Source organism: Centroberyx gerrardi, chromosome 22 (genome assembly GCF_048128805.1).
Source record: "Centroberyx gerrardi isolate f3 chromosome 22, fCenGer3.hap1.cur.20231027, whole genome shotgun sequence".
NCBI lineage: Eukaryota > Metazoa > Chordata > Actinopteri > Beryciformes > Berycidae > Centroberyx > Centroberyx gerrardi.
Window position 1 is genome coordinate 11,710,872 of NC_136018.1, and position 20,981 is coordinate 11,731,852.

At 45.5% G+C, this 20,981-nt stretch overlaps 1 protein-coding gene across 1 annotated transcript in view; it reads left to right on the forward strand.

Annotated features, from left to right (window-relative positions):
• c22h8orf34 (chromosome 22 C8orf34 homolog) overlaps positions 1–20,981 on the forward strand; it is a 58,275-nt gene that overhangs the window by 20,012 nt on the left and 17,282 nt on the right. Inside the window, exons 7-10 of the mRNA XM_078291458.1 lie at positions 1,341–1,507; positions 15,993–16,128; positions 20,282–20,367; positions 20,505–20,578. Of these exons, the coding sequence (XP_078147584.1) occupies positions 1,341–1,507; positions 15,993–16,128; positions 20,282–20,367; positions 20,505–20,578 (463 nt within the window). The remainder of the gene's footprint in view (positions 1–1,340; positions 1,508–15,992; positions 16,129–20,281; positions 20,368–20,504; positions 20,579–20,981) is intronic.

Consider the following 20,981-nt stretch of genomic DNA (forward strand, 5'->3'; position numbering starts at 1 on the left):
AGAGAAGCATCTGATTTCTCCCTATCCAAGTATTGGTTTTTAATTAAAAACAGCATGAGAAATAGCCTGAGAACTGAGAAGAGGCTGTTAAGCTATGTGGCGCTCTAAGAGCCAAGTACTGAAGTAAATGCTGACTTGTAGGACTGGGATGGACTTTGCAGGTCCAGAAAGACAGAAAGTAGTGCATCTCCTTGGCTGCATCCTGTGGCAAACATCGGCTTATGTAGCAATTACCATGCATTATAAATGTTAGCATAAAGCTGCATTGTAAACTAAATAATGGAGTAGAAAGAAAGCAACTTGCAAAGCAGAGACAAACTCACTGAAAAAAAGCATCTCCATATAGCATCGCAGAATGCTGTTCCTTGCTTTTACAGTGCTCTGTTTTACAATCTGATTATAACATTCAGTAGTATGGATTTGTACAGATGTTTTCAGTATTATCAAAATAGCAGTCCACGTGTGCAAGTTAGCATCTGCCTTTGGTTTACTGCAATGATTAAACATTTTAGAAAATAAGTGTTTTCTCCAGTTGTAGGCCTTCTGCACGTCTTTCATTCCTGCTTTAAGTACTAGTTTGGTTTTAATTATTTTTTCTCCTGCTGACTAAAACCTCCAGGGGCTGCATTCAACACCTCATATCCCTCCGTGACCTGCTTTTGAATCCTCCCTGGCGGGGGAGTGTTTTCTGCAATCGCCCCTTTATAACCATACGAGTACTACTGCTAATGGTTTGTGGTTAATGGTACAAGTCGTTATGGCTCTGTTGCTCAACTCTGAGTAATTCTCCTTTCTTATCTCCTTCCTGCTGCTTTCCCAGGAAGGTGTACTGTACCTGAATGGCACTTGAAATGATTGTATGGTATATTGTCCCTAACAACCGTGGAATGGCTGCCAAATGCAAGCCATGGCCTTTAAGTGTTATCACTCAAAGGCGAATGTGGGGACAGTTTGTACAGACTGGAAAGCCTGAGCCTGACAGATGAGGATGAGAGGAATGTAATTACTATAGGAACACATATTATAAAGAGTGCTATGTCAGTAGGCACATGTCCCAGTAGCCCAAAGCGTGCCACTGTGAATGAAGATAGTTTCGCCATTCTCAACACATTCAACATGCAAATACTTTATGGTAGTAGGGAGGAAATTATGGCATATTTATTAATTTTACATAACCTGCCATGTAAGGACATCAGCAACAAGGTAACTATGTTTTGTGATGAGCGTCTACAAATAGTCATCTAATTTTGTGTCAAAGTTGAAAAACCCTTGAGCTCTTACTTTCTCTCTCAGCTCCTCCCTTCTTAAGCTCTAACCCCTCCGCTACTTGTCTCCCTCAGCCTGAAGATGGAAACGAAGAGCAAAGGGCTGAAGGAGCAGCAGCAGCATCACAAGAAGCTCCTGGCAGCCATGTTGTCCCAGGACTCCTTCGACTCAGTCCACAGCCCCGCCCCCTCCGTCACAGAGGAGGAGATCGAGGACGAGGACGATGCCATGGAGCTACTGGGTAATGTCTTACTGTTACTACATACTGTACACATAAACAACCCCCCCCACCCCCCACCCCCCCCCCCCCCCCCACACACACACACACACACACACACACAAATTAAAAATATGTGTATACTGTACACTGTGTTGAATACCAAATAGTTTCTCTGTTAATCAAACCATGTTTAAAAATCCTGCTGAACTTAATACAGGACTGCAGCCAAGCCAGGTTTACAACGCCTCACTGTGTGTATCAGCAGACGCTCTGTTGGTGTGTGAGACAGACACCTGTTTTCTTGCCATCCCACACACACCGAGAACAGCTTGCTGTGTTTACTTTGTGTGTGTGTGTGTGTGTGTGTCTATGCATGCGTGTGTGTCTGCACTTGTGTGAGAAACACTTAGTGAGCCAGGTAAGCTGACTAATGGCTCCCTTACATGAAAAGACTAGAAAAAAAATTCATAACTGTGTAGCATCTCACGTTTAATGACCAGTCATTCTCATCGCAGTGCTTTTTACTATCTCATACTGCATGATCATGAAGGTTTTTTTTTTTTATCATAAAATCAATTTGTTATGATATTCAGAAGTCCAAATACAGTTCAATGACTTTATAAGAGGAGCTACAAAAGCATCACTTACCCTTGAACAGTCTCCAACCCGCAATTATCAAGAAAAGCTTCAAAAATAGTCTGCAACTGCAAGATCATGCTGTTCTATGTAGAGAAGACATAAGAAGCAAGGGCTTCTGTCTAGAATCTCCATTTTGCACCGACACTCAACAATCATTGAGAAATCCATCGTAGAAGGGACAGAGATATCAATTTCTCCACCGACCGTAGTCTCAATAGACCAGAATGCAATGCAGCCACAAGACATGTGTTTTGGGTAAGGGGAGTGACTCTTGCTTTTTCTCGACTGGAAAACTCACTCTCTTACTATACAGTACGCTGTTGTTATTGCTTTCTCCAGCTACATGCACTGAATGCAACATGTTCAGGTATGTTTTCTGGGAGTTGTGGAAAGGCATTCTGGGAAATGTAGGAAATCGCTACCTGATGCAGAAGTAGACAAGGCGTTTGAGGGAAGTTGGGTACAACAAAAAGGTAAACTTCATCAGAAAATAACTCCTGACGTGTTGAACATCACAGAATACTAACAGTGTAAGAGTATCAGAGGGTGGAATTCTCCTTTAATTAATGCCTACTGGGAATAGTTACAAAGGAGGAATGGTTCCATACATCAATAAAAAAGCATGCAATCAGCCATACTTGTGTAGTGGCTGGATGGCTGGATGAGTTATGCAGCAGTCAGCAGTTATGTGATGCTTTCTGTTTAGATATCCTGGTCAGATTTTCTCAGCCAGTTTGGGTATTCAAATCGACAACTTCTGGTTACAATGTCGATCTAGTGTGCGCCTGCACGAGCGTGTGTGTGTGTGTGTGTGTGTGTGTGTGTGTGTGTGTTCATATCCCTTTCTGTTCCTGACAGTCATGCCATCATGTGCTGATTCAGGACTGAGATGGATGAGTAGGAGAGAAAGGAGGTGGATTGAGTAGCTGATTTAAAGTCTTCTTTCAGGATTATTCAGCGGAGGGTCTGTGTGCTCGTCACCTTGTCTGGGCAGACGCAGGATGTAATGTCTCATGCCAAATTGAATTTGCTCCCTGAAATGTTTTGTGTTGTTTTAAGCGCTCTCTCTCTCTCTCTCTCTCTCTCTCTCTCTCTCTCTCTCTCTGTCTCTCTTTCTCTGCTTCTTTCTCACTTCCTCCTCCCACTCTCTCTCCCTCTCTGCTGTGCAGTAATCTTCACCTGCAGAGGTGGCTGTGTGGAGTAAAGTAGCTTATCCCTGCACTGTAACACTACTGTCATGGGAGGTCACACACACACACACACACACACACACACACACACACACACACACAGCACCACAGAGGTATACAGCACACACATGCAGAGTGAAAATGTCACTTCTAATCTCATACTAAACCATAGTAACACTGTATAAGATTGTAAGACAGCTGTATGAATTACCGTAGCTGCAGCTTCCATCTAATCCTGAATCTGAATTATAAAGAGCATTAGAGAAGAATGGGAGGAGTCATCTTTACAACATAACTTTACAACTACAGTTCAATGTAAAGTCACGTTGTACACATAAACCTCTCCAATGCCAGTGGTTATTGGATTTCTGCTGAAGATTAGTTAACAAATGCTTGACATACAGTACTTCTTTGAGGAATAATTGCTCACATCCCTCTCTTTTTATTCCCCTGTGTCTGTAATATGGGCCCCAATTACGTAGTGGTTGTTTGTTTCCCCACAGCCTGTGGTGACAGATAATCTATGTCTTCACTCTCTACTCTGTGGCACTTCTGCTTGTTAGCGGGATCTTTTCATCAGGCTCATCCGAAGGGTCATATTTCTTTGTTGGTAGCCTATAGGATGGCTGGTATCATTCAACCGGGTGACGTGGATTCAAGCTCTGTGTCCACACCCTGCTGAAGTGTCCTTGAGCAAGTTACAAATCCCTACCAGCTCCATGGGTGCTGCTCTATAGCTGACCCAGACATTTGACATCCCTGGAGGGGGGCAAGTGAAAGGAGGACTTCCCTATGTGGATCAATAAAATATCACATTATTTGTTGTTCATTATTATGAATAATAAATTGCAACTACATTCCAACTGCAGCTGTACCCACACTTATGTATGCTGTACTGTATGTTGAATATACAAAATATCACAGACATCTTCCTGATATTGAGTTACATCCTCTTTTGCACAATCCACATCTCAATTGTTTACACTCTAAGCTTGAAAATCCCCCTCTAACTCGTCTGCTTCTCTTTCTCTACATCTCCTCCTTTGTGATTGCTACAGATTTAATAAGGGAAATCAATAAGGGATAATGGCTTTTACCTGGATTCACCTCATCAGTGTAGGTACTTCAAGAAGTCCCTAAAATTGTATTCATTCAGTGTATGTAGAGGGATTGTTAGTTTTATAACTAGCATTGTCATTTTGCACTGTGTGGGGTGTCTGTCAGAATGCTATATGAAAATATAGTGTAAATGATTTTAAGCATACATGTGCACCTAGACTATATTACTATTCTATTCTACTGTTCTACATTACTATTCTCTACAGTGACAAATAGAAGTAATTATCTTTTCAATACAATACATAAACACCATGATTCCCTTTCCTTTCTAACTATCAACCATGTACACCCCTGGCCCAGAAGGGCAGTATATAATGGTGATAGATACAGCCGTATAGCGGGATGTTGATGGTCTGAAATGACTCTCCTTGATCATAGCTCTGAATCCTGGGCATATTCCCCGAGTGGCTTTTCCACTACGGTCCAGGGCAGTAATTCAAAGGAAATAATGTAGGGAGGTCATTTGTGATTCTCTGTCAAGGCCTGGCCCTGATGCACTCCACTGGGACCCTGGCAGCCAGTGAGGACTGTCACTCTGAGTGGCCTGCCTCACCACTGTAGACTGATTAAAGTGAAGCTAGCATGCAGCCATGGTGGGCTTCGGGGAAATGAACGACCCCAGGAGGATTCCATGGCCTCATTTAGAAAGAGGTTCCTCGCACAGATTTTGTGGTCATGACCAAATCCCTGCCAAAGATGATGGATGATCTTCGGCATGGGTGATGATCCTGTGATACACTATTGATCCCTGAAGGAGAAATTTGTCTTTTTACTTGCCCCTGTCCACAGGGAAGTCAAAGCGTACGTAGGGTCAGCTGCAGCTGTGGCGGATGCTTGGGGGTTGAACCTGTGGATCAGTGGATTGATTTTCTAAAATTTCTGAAATATAGCTAAAGTTAGCACTAATTTCTATCACTATCTTAGGTAAGATGTCTATAGATCTAATTGTGTTTGCATCTAATTATTCTTAATGGTACTCCAATGGAATGGAATGGCTCATGGTGTCCTGTTGTTTTTGATGTTCCTATCTCTTAATTTGGATTTACCAAAAGCAATAAATACTTCATTGATAACATACTAAATAGGTTACATTGTGCATTGCTGCATATGAGAAGCCCCTGTCAATGGCACTTAACTGTAACAGCCTTTTTGGGTGCAGGATATCTATTAAAGCATGAGTTTAGGATGACCTCTAGTGGCTTGATATGATATGACAGCTGCTGAGTGTGAGTTCACCTGAGAAGAGTTGTGCGGCTGCAGGCCTGGCTGGGTCAGATAGTATTTGCAGTAATAATTCATATCTTTTGTTTTAACCTGCTTTGAGTGTCAGATGTGGGTTTGAATTCAGATAAGCTGGCAGAAAAGCACACTAAATTGACTTGCAAATACTTTCCTGTGATTGTGTAGACGGTCTGGCATTGTCATATGATACACTCCACCCGTCTGTCACCTAAACAGGATAAAACAGACCATAAAAAAAGTAAATGGTTTTGGTTCATGTCTGGGCAAGTGTCCATCTCTGTGAAGCGTGCAGTACAGCTGCACCAGTGACTATCAAACACACTCTGAGTCCTGCCAACTTAAACCATCTGTGCAGTGCGTGGAGCTCACCTTTTCCAGTATGCATGCATGTGTGTGTGTGTATGTGTGTGTGTGTGTGTGTGTGTGTGTGTGCTTAGACATATCACACATGCAACACAGACACAAAGACATACATATGCATGCATGTATGGTCACACTCCTGCACAGACCGACTGCACACATGGCACATGCAAGCACAAATATATACATGCATGTATACACACACACACACACACACACACACACACACCTCCATATGCCCACATGTATCTCTAAGCGCAAACTTCTCAAACTTTGCCAAACTCTCTCTCTCACACACACACACACACACACACACATACACACATACACACATACTTATTGTTTTGGTGTATCACAGTCATGTACCACGGGTGCTGATCAAAGCGTTCATCCCAAAGGAACATATGTCCAACGCAGCCTGACACACATCAGTAGTTCCTCCCTGTTACTTGTCAGTTGAGCGGAGCTTTGTTCACCTGCTAATTGGCTGTGAGCCAGCTTGTTGTGTAGATTAGCGCTGCACAGAGAAATCAACACTAGCCAAATGAGAGCGATTATACTACATGTACTACATTGTACTACATGTATAATACATGTCCCATGGTGTGGATGTGATCAATCGTGTTCATGCCTTCAGTCCTCTAGAGGACCAGAGAGGGGAGGAGAGGAAGAGGAGAAGAGAAGAGAAGAGAAGAGAAGAGAAGAGAAGAGAAGAGAAGAGAAGAGAAGAGAAGAGAGATGGGTGGAGACTGACAGAACACTGAACATATTGCAGAGTATCCACTGGGAGGCAGGAGAGAAGCAGTAGTCTCTCCCACTGCCCATCTTATGTCACAGGATACTATATGTAATAAAAGTTGGCTTCAGAAATACAGAGAAAGTTAGCAACTAATCCCCATTTCCGTATTGAGCTATAGGGTTTTCCAAACTGGGTGCCTTTTTGCCAGCACCTGGATAAGGAGCTTATGAGGGAATAATAAGATCCTCTTGGAGTTGTTTACAGTGCTGCTAGCCAAGTTTTTCCAGATTGAATACATTAATAAAATCCAAAGCAATGGCTTAAAGGTTGATTTGTTTTGTTCAGATTGTTCCAAAAAGCGAACATAAAATCAGATAAGTTTAGTCTGATTGATTCTCTAGCTGCTCTCAGGGATGGCCCTGTGTGTTTTCCCAGTTGTTTTCATTAGTCTCATGCTTAATATTTACCACAGCCAAAACCATATTGAAAATGAATATGACTCACACGCTCTTGTAAAACCATGGAAAATGTCAAGATTCTAGCCTTCGCCGGGCGGCGAAACCACAATTTTATACTGATCTGAAATAAGAAACAAGTTGAGTTCAGCATGTGGGGAGAAACACCCTGTTTTTGGCCTTGCAGTGTTATTTTATGGTAAGTTAATGAGACGAGTTAGCCAGTTTCCCACTGTAAAGTCACTGTTCTCGTCATACTTGGTGGAAGCATTCCATTTCAGGGACCAATCCTTTGAGTCTACCTTTCTGAATATGTCAGGGTGTGATTTCCAAACACGTAGGAAAATGTATCTTAATGTTTCTTAAATGTATCTTAGTTATTTAGATACAGATACATTTAGATACAAAATGTCTACATGCTGTATGTTTAAAGACTCCAAACAAGCTCTGGAACAGCCTAAACTCAGACCTCCTCAAGGTGAGTTTGAGAGAAAAAGGATTACATGCAAAGCTGAGTTTGCATCCTCCTCCTCTTTTTGCTTACAGAGGACAGAGTTCGGTTTGTTTAGAGAGGTCTTCGCTACATGTATACACACTGTTAGACATTGCTATCAACTTTGGGACCCAGTGGGAGGGCTGTAACACATGGATCGCATGCACACACCAGACACACACACACACACACACACGCACACACACACTCTCACTCACATTACTACAGCAGAGGGTAACGGAGCTGCTGCCAGAGTGACACATCCATACGGCAGACATCAGACCCCCCTGTGTGAGTCAACAGACCCTCTTTGTACGTCGCCTCACCCGGGTGGGGGTCCTGAAACAGGAGAGGAGGACATGAGTGTACCTTTACCCACTCTAGGTGATTCACAGTGACAGAGGGTTTGATGGGGATAGGATGAGGGCATTCTGAAGCTATGTGTGATCTTTGATACGCGCAGGATTAAAGCAGTGTCTGGTGGCTGGATTACTACGCCTGTGTGTGGCTCTTTGTGTGGCTCTTTTGTGTCTCTGTAGGAGGCCTTTATATCTTCCTTGATCAAACCCAGCCTGGCCGAGACAATGGTATAGATGTTTTTTTTAATGTTGAATGGAGTAGGCAAGGGAAAGTGAGCAATAGCTGCCTCCTTTCTTCATCTTTCCTTTCTTTCCCATCTTGAAATCGAAGTGAAAAGGAACTCTATAAGGAAGTCATCTGTTGTGTATAGACTCCTACTGTAGCTGCTGAGAGTGGTTAAGGTTGCGGTCTGCCTTTAAGCTATAGTGGGAACCTAAAGATTCAGCTTGTGCTACTAAATGACTTTCTGTGTAAAAAGAGGGAGAATCAAGCATTTTACTGCAGCATCTTACCTGCTGATCATGTTAATCAAATCTGTTTTCCCCCTCTCGTCTAGACCAACATCCCAAGCAGCAGAATCCTGGTGCTTGCTCAGCCTCGTTGCTCCAGTTGATTTGGAAATGTAACCTGTTCGTATGTGTGTGTGTGTGTGTGTGTGTGTGTGTGTGTGTGTGTGTGTAACTTAACTGGACTGATTGCAGCGCTAACAGAGCTAAGAGCTGTCTCTTTGTTCCCTGCCTTCAGCCAACATTCAGATTGCCAGCGTTAGCAGACAACGCACGCACTTCCTGACGCCAGCATCCCCCCCCACCCCCCCCACCTTTGCACTCTCCTCACCCCCATTGCCCCCTTCTGCCTTGCCCAACCAACCAAAGATACAGCAGTTGCCCTGGCAACAACGCAAACAAACAACAACGCAGCAGTATCATCACGGTCCATTGTTTGCTCCGGGAGGAGAGGAGAGAGGAGAAGGAGGGGGATGAGAACATGCATGCTAGTAGTGTAAGTTGCTTCCACACTAAATCTTTCACATAAAGTACAGGCTTGGAAGGGCTGGGTACACCTCTGAAGGTTGCGCTGGTCTGATGGTGAGAAGAATGTCCCCAGTAAAAGACTAACTGCTCCCAATTTGAAGCCTGTAAAAGTCTCCATGGTGCAGATGGATAAGTTAATCGAGAGGCGAATTGCCGCAGTATTACCGTGGTATTACTGGAAGCAATTACCAATAGGCAAGCGAACTGCTGCGATCATACCATAAATCTGGCAGTAGTCATTACGTAGAGCATGGCCTGATACCAACAAGTATATCTACCAGGGGAAGATTGTTGCAGAAGCGATTTACATGAATTGCGAAGATTATCTGAAAGAAAGGGCTGAATGGACAAAATGATGCTGTATTGTGGCTACTGTAGACAGACAGAAGCAAAAGATGTTAGATAGCCCCGCAAGGATGACATCTATGGATAGCGCCATTGTCTAGAACTCGTACGCTCGATGGGTAAAGGACTTGTGTGAATAGATGCATTGTGTCATTATGGAGTAATCTGTATTATCTCATGACCCCCAAAAACGCTGTGTGTGCAGACTGACAGTTTTGTGTGTTTTGTAGTGATAAAGAAAACAAACTCACCTCTCAGGTATGTCTCTGGTCGTCAGATAGGCTCCTGTCTGCTTCAAGATTAAGATTCAACTGACAAATAGACAGGCGTGATTGGAGTGAGTTATAGACTTGATGACTTTATGCAGTAATTGCTGTGTAATCAGTTGTCAGTGTGTGTGTGTGAGACTGAATGCACATGCACATATGTGTGCGTGTGCAGCTGCATCTCTGTCTGTGTGTTGTGATGTTTGTGTTACTGTATCTATGTGTTTATCACAAACAAGTGGTAAAACAGTAACCTCCACAACCAAAATATGTATAAATAGAAATATGAGCTCAATGGAGATAATTGCTCTTTGTACATCACTCCGTCAACCCAACACTGATTCTTTTATCTGTGATTTTTTGATACACTCTCCTCCACAGCCCCCGTTAAAGGACTCTTCTTGAAATGTCTGCATGTCTGTTTGATGGATTAATTGATTCTCGTATCACTTATTAACCATTACTGTTTTGAACTGTAGATGGCAGCCTTGATCCTGGCAGATGGCTGTCTTCCATACTGCAAGACTACAAAACATAGTCTCAAGCATCAAATTCATAGTTTCAAGTATCATTCAAACCCAAGTTTATCAACATTTTGAAATTTCCACAGTCAAAACAACTCAACTCACATTTCCCTCATCCAGCTATGATGACTGGCATTGTAATACACCCCTAAGCCGTGTCATGTCTATAGTGGCATCCTAATCTCTGCAGCATTTGTGGTTAGAAAGTGAGTTAAAAGGAGGTTTGCACCAAGGTCTGTGATAAGACTTTCCACAGGCCTCGGAGCTGTGATGTTACCCTGCTCATGTGTGTCCCCATCTGATTCTGATCAGAGTTTTACTGCTGCACTCAGAGATGTGAGGTTTTGGAGCCTGACAGGCATATTTTTAGGGCAGGGGAGAGGTGGGGAGGGCGGGGGTGCTATTGAAAGCCGAGACATAATTATGAAATGTAAGTTGGAATATTGTTTTTATTACAAAGCCAAACAAATGCGTCTCTGCCCCCACTCACATCAAAGATGTCTGTGTGACGACTAACCGCCAAGTGGAGGCTTTGTGCTCAAGGCTTAATGAAACACAAATGCTCGCTGTATGTGTGAGGGCAGCGAGAGTGTGGGGTCTGCAAGTGTCACAGTACGAGTATGTGCCGGGGCCGACTGTGTGCTGCGTGCCTTTTTATCTGTAATGTATGTCTGAGTATGTTGCTCACACATGTGGGCCCCTGTGTGGCACGTCTGTCTGTGTCTGTGTGTGTGTGTGTGCGGGTGTAAGGGCAGCTTTTGTCGAAGAGCAGGGCATCTATCACTTACAGTCTATTAATTAGAGCCTATAGTGTTTTGCGGCGAGACGTCGTCACTGCTGCCTGTTCTGTTCTGGAGTGACCTCCCAGACACCAAGCCGCAGCTCGCCCAGCACTTTTATCACTCATAAAAGGATGGAAATTCAATTATTTCACTTAGATGAGAGACAATAACTCACAGAACTTGATGAAATGGCTCGGGTTTTTGCGCGAGAGATGATGAAGTGTGTGCGTGCGTGTGTGCGTGCCTGCCCTCTCCATGTGTGGGGTAGCGTGTTAGATGATTCCACCCCATACATCTGTCAACGCATCATCTAAGAAGGTGTATATTAAGTTATTTGTGAGGCGAATGCGCTAATTATGACTTCAGCGCTGCTTTTAGCGCCGTGAAGAGCAGCAGAGAGCCAGTCAGTCGGTCGCTATCTAAACAACGTTAAATTACATGGAAACTTGGAGGGAGGAGCGCACAAACACTTGATCTGTGTGTGCGCCGCTCCGCTCGGCTCCGCTCCGGCTTTGGTGTGAGTGAGTGATTGCGGCACGGAATTCCTCGTCGCTCGGGCCTTTTGTTGGGATTGCATCGCTCGAATAGTTTCCATTTCCCTCCTCAGCCCCCCCCCCCCCCCCCCCCTTCCCTAGTGCAGACCCATTTTATTTATCTGCCGTGTCTCATCGTTCGGCATGGGGAGCATGCATGGCTGCCCCCAGTGCCCGGGGAGTGGAAATGTGACGGGCTGACAAACGGGCGAGTGCGGACAGACGTTTGTTGTGTCTAGACAGGGGCCTGGGAGGCTGTCATGGTCCCGGGGTAAACTGGTCTCAGGGGAGATACACTGTAAACTTATCATGGTGGTATTGTGTGGGAGGCCGGGGGGGCTGCGGAGGCGCGCTGGGCTGCATTGTGAACCTGGAGAGTATTGCACTCAGTCATATGTGTTTGACTAAGCAGGTTCCTGCTCCTCTAATGAACACAGAGACAAAAAGAACAGACACGCCAAACATACTGTGTATTTAGTAAGTGCGTATCACATTTAATATCTCAGTTAAGATCATATTCAGGATAAGCTGCTTACATGCATCTTCATATCCTGATCTCATATATCTCTGTTTACTTGAATTCACAGAATATTCCAAATATCAGCATGGAAACAGAGCTTAGAGACCACAAAAACCTCAGTATCCTGGCTAATATGAAAGTATTCCAGCTATCATTCTCAGGCCTCTAATCATGTGTAGCATGTGTTGAGCAATATCAGAATATTGATGTGAATTTGAAAACAGTCCCGGGCGGCTCGGTGGTCTGGGGGCGCGTGCCGTGTGGCGTCCTGGGTTCGAGTCCAGCCTGGGACCTTTTTCACATCCCCCTTTCTCTCTCTCTTCCCCCCTTCCTGTCTCTCTCTCTCAACTGTACTGTCCACAAAATAATCTTAAAAAAACAAAGCAGTCATTTGCAATAGTATCACTAAAAACACATCATATTCATCACTTTAGCACTTCATCCACAAACCCTCCTCAGAGACAGTGTGGTGTCGACACAGAGATCCGTCACCTCTCCCTCCGCAGTAGCAGGGGCAGAGTAATAAGCGGGGTTCGGCCGTGCGGAGCGCTGTCATGGCTGAGGCTCAGACTGCTGTTGCACAGATGAAGGACTGCGCCCAGTCTTAAAGTCCGTTCCTGGCTCCAGAGCGCTGGCACATGGCTGGCGAGACAAGCAGATTTAAACCCACATAAAAAGCCGATTCAGCCTTTTTTTTTTTTTTTTTTTTTTTTTTGTGAACCTACATTTATCCAGGCGAAGTTGACAGAGCGCGCATGCTCTTTTTCAGCCCTGCCCCGCTTCACACTCGCACAGTTACGCACATTCATACCTGGGAGCTGCTCAGTGCAGCCACAGTCCTCTACTGTTGGCCACTGAGCAGCTGTACTGGAGCAGTTGGAGGCTTTTTCACTGATCCATACGCACACACACACACACACACACACACACACACACACACACACAGACACACACACACACACACACACAAACGAGTTAGGCTGATGAGGGTGCGTTCCTCTTCCCTTCCTGTTGGCAGCTGTAACTGTAGGAGTCCACAGCTGATATTATCAGTTCTCCTCTCCTCTCCTCTCCTCTCCTCTCCTCTCCTCTCCTCTCCTCTCCTAACCCGCAGCAGCACTAATACCAGAGACACTGACACAAGGGCAGAACCGCTTGCTTTAGCACGTCATGTCGTCACGCTTTGCTAAATGTTTTAACCCTCTGTTACATTTCCTTTTGACATGGCAGACTAATCTCCTACCTGTGTGGGATGTGCGCTCCCCACAGAGGCCTTTGTTTACCTCCGTGACCTGCGTGTATCTGAGATTAGCTGCGTCTTCTCCCAGACACTGAGGTCTTTCTCTCCCTCTTTGTGTCACACTATCTTGACCCGAAGGGAACGAGGAGCGAAGACAAAGCGGGAGCCGAGGTGACAGGCAGCTGCGTGCACTGAGGTCATGTTCTCTTGCTGGGTCAGAGCCGGGCGCTGTTATTCTTTTGGTGTTCCTGTGAAAGCTGCAGCCTCACAAGTGAATGTTTCCAAGTGTCAAGTAATGATTTGTATCTTAGGCTGTGACCCAAAGAAAATCTGGCATGCCACATGAGTTGTAGCCAAAAAAGGAAAACGGTTAGAAGGAGAAGAAGAAGAAGAAGAAGATGGAATGGAGGAAGAGGAGAGAGAGGAAAAGGTGAAGGCCCGAACTTGAGCAGTTCCCACGGCCGGCAAATTGCCCAAATCGCTCGTGGCCCTCTCTGTCCCCACCCCCTCCATTGCATGCCATGATGAATGGGACATTTAATATCACCCTGCTTAAGGGTATTACTGGAATGTAACTGTCCTTCTCCACACACCCAAACAATACTCCTCCTCACACTGCTGCCCAGCCCAGAGTCTATGTGAGTGGCATGATTGATGTCAATGATCATAACGTGAGAAAGCCGTGACTGCATGTGCATTTGCTAATCATTCTGGTTTTATTAGCCGGTTGTGGAAAAACTGAGCTAAGAATCAATTACCCTGAACAGCTATGCTAAGCAGAGTCATGTGTTTCAGTCACGTATCAGCGGAGTGGATTGGAGCATTGCGTTTTCTGGCAGGGTGGGTTACTGCGTATATCCTTGCATCAGAACGATTGCCTGACACCCGAAGGAGAGGGTTGGAGAGGGGAGACAGGTGAGAGACTGTGGCCCCGTGCCACGCTGATGGATGGAGGGAGAGAGTTCTCATGAACGAGTGTCTCACCTCTAATCCCGGTGATTAGTCATGCATTCTCTTCTTTCAAGGTGTGAGGCCTGTTTTTTCTCCTCCAAACCAGGGACTGGGTAATGCGATCTGGAGGAGAAAAGTATCAATGTTGGTTTCGTGTGACTAGGCACACACATACACAGCCACATATGTGCATGTGCAGAAACAATGGCGGCGAGAGGTGAGAAAACGTGTCCTGAAAGTGACCCTCTCATTGGCGTCAAGTTCTTAAATTCCTCTGGTGTGATGGGAAGAATAGGACAAATATTGTTATGGTGTGTGTGACCGGTCAAAATGTTCTGTAATTCAGCATGTTTTTAGAAAGCTTGACCACCTCACTTAACCAAGTGAGAGAGTCCAGACATCCACGATTCATTCTCATAACACATAAAGTGCTGCAATATGTTTTATCTCTTGAGGATGTACTCAAAACCAAAACTTTCTGGCTGATTCAGACTCCCGCCTTTGATCCTCGGCTATATTTAACGAACCGTTACTGCTCTGTGCTTTGCAACAGAAAACATTGACTCATATTATTCTACTTCAGTGCTGTTCTTTCATAAAACTCATGGCCCCTTGTTATTGGCGTGATTTATGCTTTCTTTTTTGCTATCACGCTATTGCTGCGTCTCTGTTAAAGGAACGCGTGTCGTTTACTGCGCCTTCAAGCTGAAAATTCGATTCTGTGATACGATACCTGATCATAGAGTCCTGTTTAGCCTTGGATCGGGGCCAGACATTGGACCTAAGAAGAACTGTTGCGTGTGGAGAGCGTTTTATCTCTCTCTCAGTGGAGAACAGCTGTATTTTAAGGAGATGCAGAATGAGCAAAAGAGACGTTTATCTAAGAAAGAGATAGAGAAAAGGAGAGGGATGGCAAAGATGGAAAGGTAGGGTAGGCTACAGATGGTTTCCAGGTTGTCTTCCTACCGTTCCTTCTGCACCTGTTAGCTCTGTGTGTGTGTGTGTGTGTGTGTGTGTGTGCATGCGTGCGTGCATGCGTGCGTGCACAAGTGGCTAGTAGTGCGGCAGAGAAACAGAGAGTAAGAGGTTAGGATACGGATACTGGCGTGTCTCGTACATATGGACTTCTTTAGAGAGTCAGAGGGAAGAGGGTGTGTGTGTGTGTGTGTGTGTGTGTGTGTGTGTGCTAAGACAGAATTTGTGCTCTTGAGGACACAGGGAGAGATCAGACGAATCCATCGGTCCAGCTCTCCACTCTCTCTCCCCGCTCCTTTTTCCTCGCCGACTTCATTGTTCTTTGTCCCTTTCGTCCCCGGCTTGTTAGCGTCCCCTTCCTGCTCCTCTGCTGTCACGATGTGCTGCTGTCACCAACTTCCTGACATCTCTCCTTAGAACAAACAGTTGTGCGTTGTTGATGCGCAACAATGTCTTTTTTTTTGTTTGTTCTATATGTTTGTGTGTCTTTGTCTTTGCGTGTGTGTGTGTGTGTGTGTGTGAGAGAGAGAGCACAGCAGCAGGGGCTGGGCTGAGCATGTTTATTTACTGTGATGTGCATGCTTGCTCTTTTGGCTCCGAGCTGGCTGTCATCGCTGGCGCTGATGTTGACAAAGCAGAGACTAGGGTGTGATTAATGACTGTCCCCTTTCTTTCTCTCTCCCCGCTCCTCTGTTTCTTCCTTTCACCCTTCGCTCTCTTCTGCCTGTGTGTCTCTCAGAGGATCTGGACGACCTGCGGATGGAGGGCGTGACGGGCCTGGCTCCGTCCGGCAGTAAGTTCAGCCAGGGACGCAGCTCCTATCAGGTTGAGCCGCAGGCCAAGGTTACGCTCAACATCTGCTCTAGGTGTGCCAGGTAAATGCTACCGCCTGCTCTGCTCGCCGCCAAGCACCGGCTTTTCACCTTCTCATGCCTGGTGCCCGGTAGAGAAGATATTGGATGTGTATGTGTCAGTGCCCAAAGAGCTGCCCCAGCGTTTATCAGGCTTATGTATATCAGGTTTAGAAAGATTGGAATTCAAAGAAAGCCTAGCTATGGTAAAATAGTAGCCCTTTTTTTTTTCTTTCCATCATCCACTTTGTTCTCATCCCCATCCATGACCCCCCCCCCCACACACACACACACACACACACACACTCACTCTCCTTGCTCCCTCTGCATCTGTGTCCCTGTTCATCGGGAAGACGTACATACCTTAAGATCAAGAACAGAGAATCGTATCATGTCTTAAGTGCATTCCGGTGTTGCTTGTTTTCACAAAGCAGCCCCGGCGCTGATACCCGTCTCCATTATCACTCTTTTTCTCTTTCTTTATCGCTCCTTTTCTCTTCCGACACGTTTCCTGTTCACCTGATCCGCAGCATCAGTGCAGCGCTCGCATTTCTGGATGTTGGGTGTGATACCACAGGCAGGTGTGGGCAGGACTCTCCCTTGATGCCAGGGACAGATAAACGGGTATCTGGCCGGTGAGACGCCAGGCACACGTCTGCCTGCATGGCCTCCTCTGTTTGGGGTTTGGAATTTGTTTGTTTCTTACTCTTCGTTCATTCATGCTGCTTATCGGTTTGGTTCTACGCACATGCAGCTAGATGGTTTCCGAGGTCTTGCAGGAGGATGAATGGTATCGCTAGGGTTTTAGTTGGGCGTTTATCAACGGGATGTTTAAGGTGAATAGTTTATATCTCCGGCTTATCGCTGCGGCCCCCGGTCGGATCAGTGGCGGAGCAGAGCCGCATCTGTATCTGGAGTGAGTTTTGGCTCGTGCGCCGAGTGTCTCTTGACTGAAATGTCAGACATCTGTTCTCCCTCTCTGTCTTTCTCTCTCTGGTTGAGGCCAAATTCCTGCTTCGTCCTCTTTAACCTGACCACCAAATCCTTCCCAAGTTTTACTGGCGAAGGAGCCCTGGTCTTTCATACTCATTTTTGGTGAGTGGAAGGGCCATAAACAGATCGCTAAGCTGGAAAAGTGTTGCACACATGGTATGCCTTGTGCGCTATTCTGGAGACGCGGAACTCTAAAATCAGGAGCTGCGCAGAATCGCATGCATGCACGCACACAGACATGCATGCACGCACGCACGCATACAAACGTGTGTATGCATGCCCTCGCATACATACACACGCACACGGTGGTTTGTGAGGGAGGAGTGCTCCTGTGAACAGAAGGTAGTAAAGGCAGAGGTCAGGGAGCAGTATGGAGAAGGGCGACCCTGACAAAGGCTTCACGCCGTGTGCTTTAACACTCGACCTTGATGGGATTCCCAGAAACACCTATCAAACCTGGCCCACTATGGGGCCAACCCTTAAACCTACTTCTCAGAAGACCAGCATATGAGGCACAGTTGGTCCCATCTGCATGTTCGCCCATGTGCAGACAGTACTACTGTACAGATGTGACCTTGCACCCACATTTTCTCTGTCTGTGTCTTTGTGAGTGTTAGGCTCAAAGTTTAATTTTTGTTATAGTCACCATAGAGTTGGGGTGTAAAATTAAGATCCCAAAAGATCAAGGGGATTCTTTCTAATATCATATGACTCTCACAACAATGGTAGAGGGCTTTAGCAGGTTGCTTGGCCCTGCCTGGACCTGTGGACACTGCCAAAAGTTGGACAAGCATTCCTCACATACCCGTCACCCCTCAGGCAAACACACCAGGATTCATCTCCTTTTCTTCTGCATGTGAATTCTCATGGGTCAGTGATGTCCTGGGACTCTTGTTCCAAAGCACGTACACTGTATTCACTCTCTCTAGTTGTCTAGGCAGTCAAATGAGACTGAGCCACAGTACTCGCCATGTACCACCCAAAGCCAAGGAGCAGGTGACGCTCACTTTCACACCCACAGCGTGAAGGCGACAACTCCCTGTTCCTCCTTACAGGGCGTTTATTAATTTCCAGCAGCATTCCTGAAAGTTATTAAATCCTGTGTGCCACTACTCAGGCTGAGGTGTGTTCAAGATCCGCCTGCTCTGTTACAGGCCATTAAAACGAGGCAAGAGTCACGTAAACTAAATGATTTTGATTAACTGATGTGACAACATGGACTTCAGCAGTACAGTTACATCACATTGACGAAAACACACTGTCTGTAGTAAGATTGGGCCATTTTAGACAGCAGGATTGGGGTCAGTTCACTTTTAATTCAACCAGTTCAGAAAATGTGTATTCTTTAAAATCCAAAAATTGTAAAACCTTTTTCTTGAAAAGATTCATATATATTATCTTGAATGAAATAACTGAAAGTCAGTTCTTTATGATTAACCACTGTATAGCAGTATCACTTTCCAGTTTGAACTGATTGACCTGAAAGTGAAATTGATCCCAGCCTTGTCACTTCCTCGGCCATTGTCCTGCCCCTCCTTTCCGTCCAGACAATGTCCACATCTCCACCGCCCGGCCTCTCCGGTCCAGTCAGCCTGTGTGTGGCTCCTAACCAGCAGTGGCAGGTCAGGAAACAGGCTGCTTCCTCTGGCTCTCTGCTGGTGGGTTGAAGTGTAAAGTGCAGTGTGGCCTGTGTGTTGTGGGCATGTCCCTGTCTCTGGGGCTATAGCTGCGGTTACACCAGCCTTCGCCCACCTCCTTCATACACTCGATCAGTCCCTTTTATGGCTATTTGCTCCTGCCGCAAAACCTCCTGTGTGCAAACGCATCCCAGATCCTCGACGCAGTCCGGAGAAGTTGGTGGTGCAGTCCTAGGAAATGGATAGATCTCCGCAGACCTCTGTGGGGCTTGTAGTTCTCATTAAATTAATTGTTTTCATATCTGGAATGCACTGAGGGAATGGTAGTCAGGACTTGTGGCTATGAGCAGCTTTCATTCAGAGAATGGGAAGGGCTGGTGATAGTCATCTCTGGGACTTTTTAATGGTCTTATAAAGAGAGAGAGACAGAGAGGGGGGTGGTGGGGGAGAAATCGAATATAGTTTGAAAAGCTGTATTCTGTTTTTAGAGTCGTCACAGAGGTAAAAATCAAGAGCCCTGCGGCTGTGGCGGAATGCAGCCACACCATAAAAGCCTATGGATTGCTTTCTTTTGTCTTCAGCTAATGGTCGTGCTGATGACATGGAAATAGCATGCAGTGAAAGAATTTGGAGCTAAAGTAGTGTGTAATTACATATAATATGCGGTATGATTTACAGTCGTTAAATATATGCTGTAGAAAAATAAATGCCGTGCATTTACAGCATTCTGTCGTTGCTGTGTGTGAATTAGTTTGCAGAGATGCAGCGAAAAGCCACGTGTAACCTATTTATCTCAGTGGACCACAGGACGGAGCACAGAATGGTAGTTAGCGTTCCCACTGAAAAAGCATTCCGATAGCTGTTTGTCTTTCACCCACAGTATACTTTCCTATCTGAGAGAACATTAAATCTTTTAGGACCTTAAGGAGACAGCCAAATCTCTCAGACCCGCTCCCATTTCACTCCAAACTGATAGCTTTGAAAAGGCTATAGGGGCTTGGAACATATTATGATAAAGAACAGCAACTGTATGATTTAAGGGGGAAACAGAATCTGCGTGCCAATTTTTCATTTTTGCTTTTTCAGTAAGCAGAGGGTAGTTGCTGCTGAAAGGAATGATCCATGCACAGACCATATGTCTGTAAGTGTATTACTTTGGTTTCATATGAACGCAATACACTCAAGGAAGGCCCATTTCAGATTTCATTTCAGAGGGATGAGAAGCTGTGATGAAGAGATAGGGTTTCTGCTCATAAGCTGTCCCCTATGTTCTCCCTGCCTCGGTACCATCCCAGATGTCAATGCCCCTATTGGCTGAAGTAGAGATTATAAACCCACTGAACACTTCCTCTTTGTCTCATCACCTCAGACTGATAGAGATTTACTGTCTTTTCATGATCTGACATTGAGTTTCCAAATATGCATTACAGTGTGGTGGAAAAATGCCGATTTCAGAGATTATTTAAGTGCCCTCCATTGCCAACAACACTGCCGTGGTTGTGTAGTTGCGTTGCTAACGTACAGTGTGTGTTATGTGTTGTCTCTAGGTTGCAGGGGGACAGTCTGTCAGATACCAGAGCTGAAGAGGAGCACAGGCCTCACATCGCAGAGCAAGCCGTACCTGACATCTCCTGTGAGTTACACAAATTCAAAACGGTTCATTCTTACCTCTTTCTATGTTTTTGTGTTCTCATTTTCTACTCTCTCTCTCTCTCTCCCTCTCTGTGTGTGTGTGTGTGTGTGTGTGTGTTTATGTGTTGTCTGGAGCAGGTCCATTGCCCGGGGTGGACACACTAGTGGGACGGGGCCAGGAATGTGAGGCTGCGTCTCAAGTGTCAGGCGCTGTAAGTGTCCTCCCTGCATCCATCACCAAACAATCAAGATCACTTTACTCCCATCAATTACCACGTCGCTCTCTCCTCCGCAGCCTCTATTGTCAGAGAGAGAGCTAAAACCACCTCAAGCATCTTGTTATTAGGACAAGACCCAAGCACAACTGATCCATCTTTACGCAGGCATTTCAGCTTACACAACAGTTGATAGTGCTGAACAAGTGATACCCCTAATTAGAGATCTCCCTGTATCACTTTGCTGTCCTCTCGGGGCACTTGTGTGCAATCTGAAAAGGAGAAATGAAAAGAATATCTAGTGGCACAATTACAATTCAGGCTAATTTAGAAGTTTGATACAATCGAGCCAAATAGTTCTGGGTTATAGGAGTATACACTCTTTTGTTCTATGGCTGGA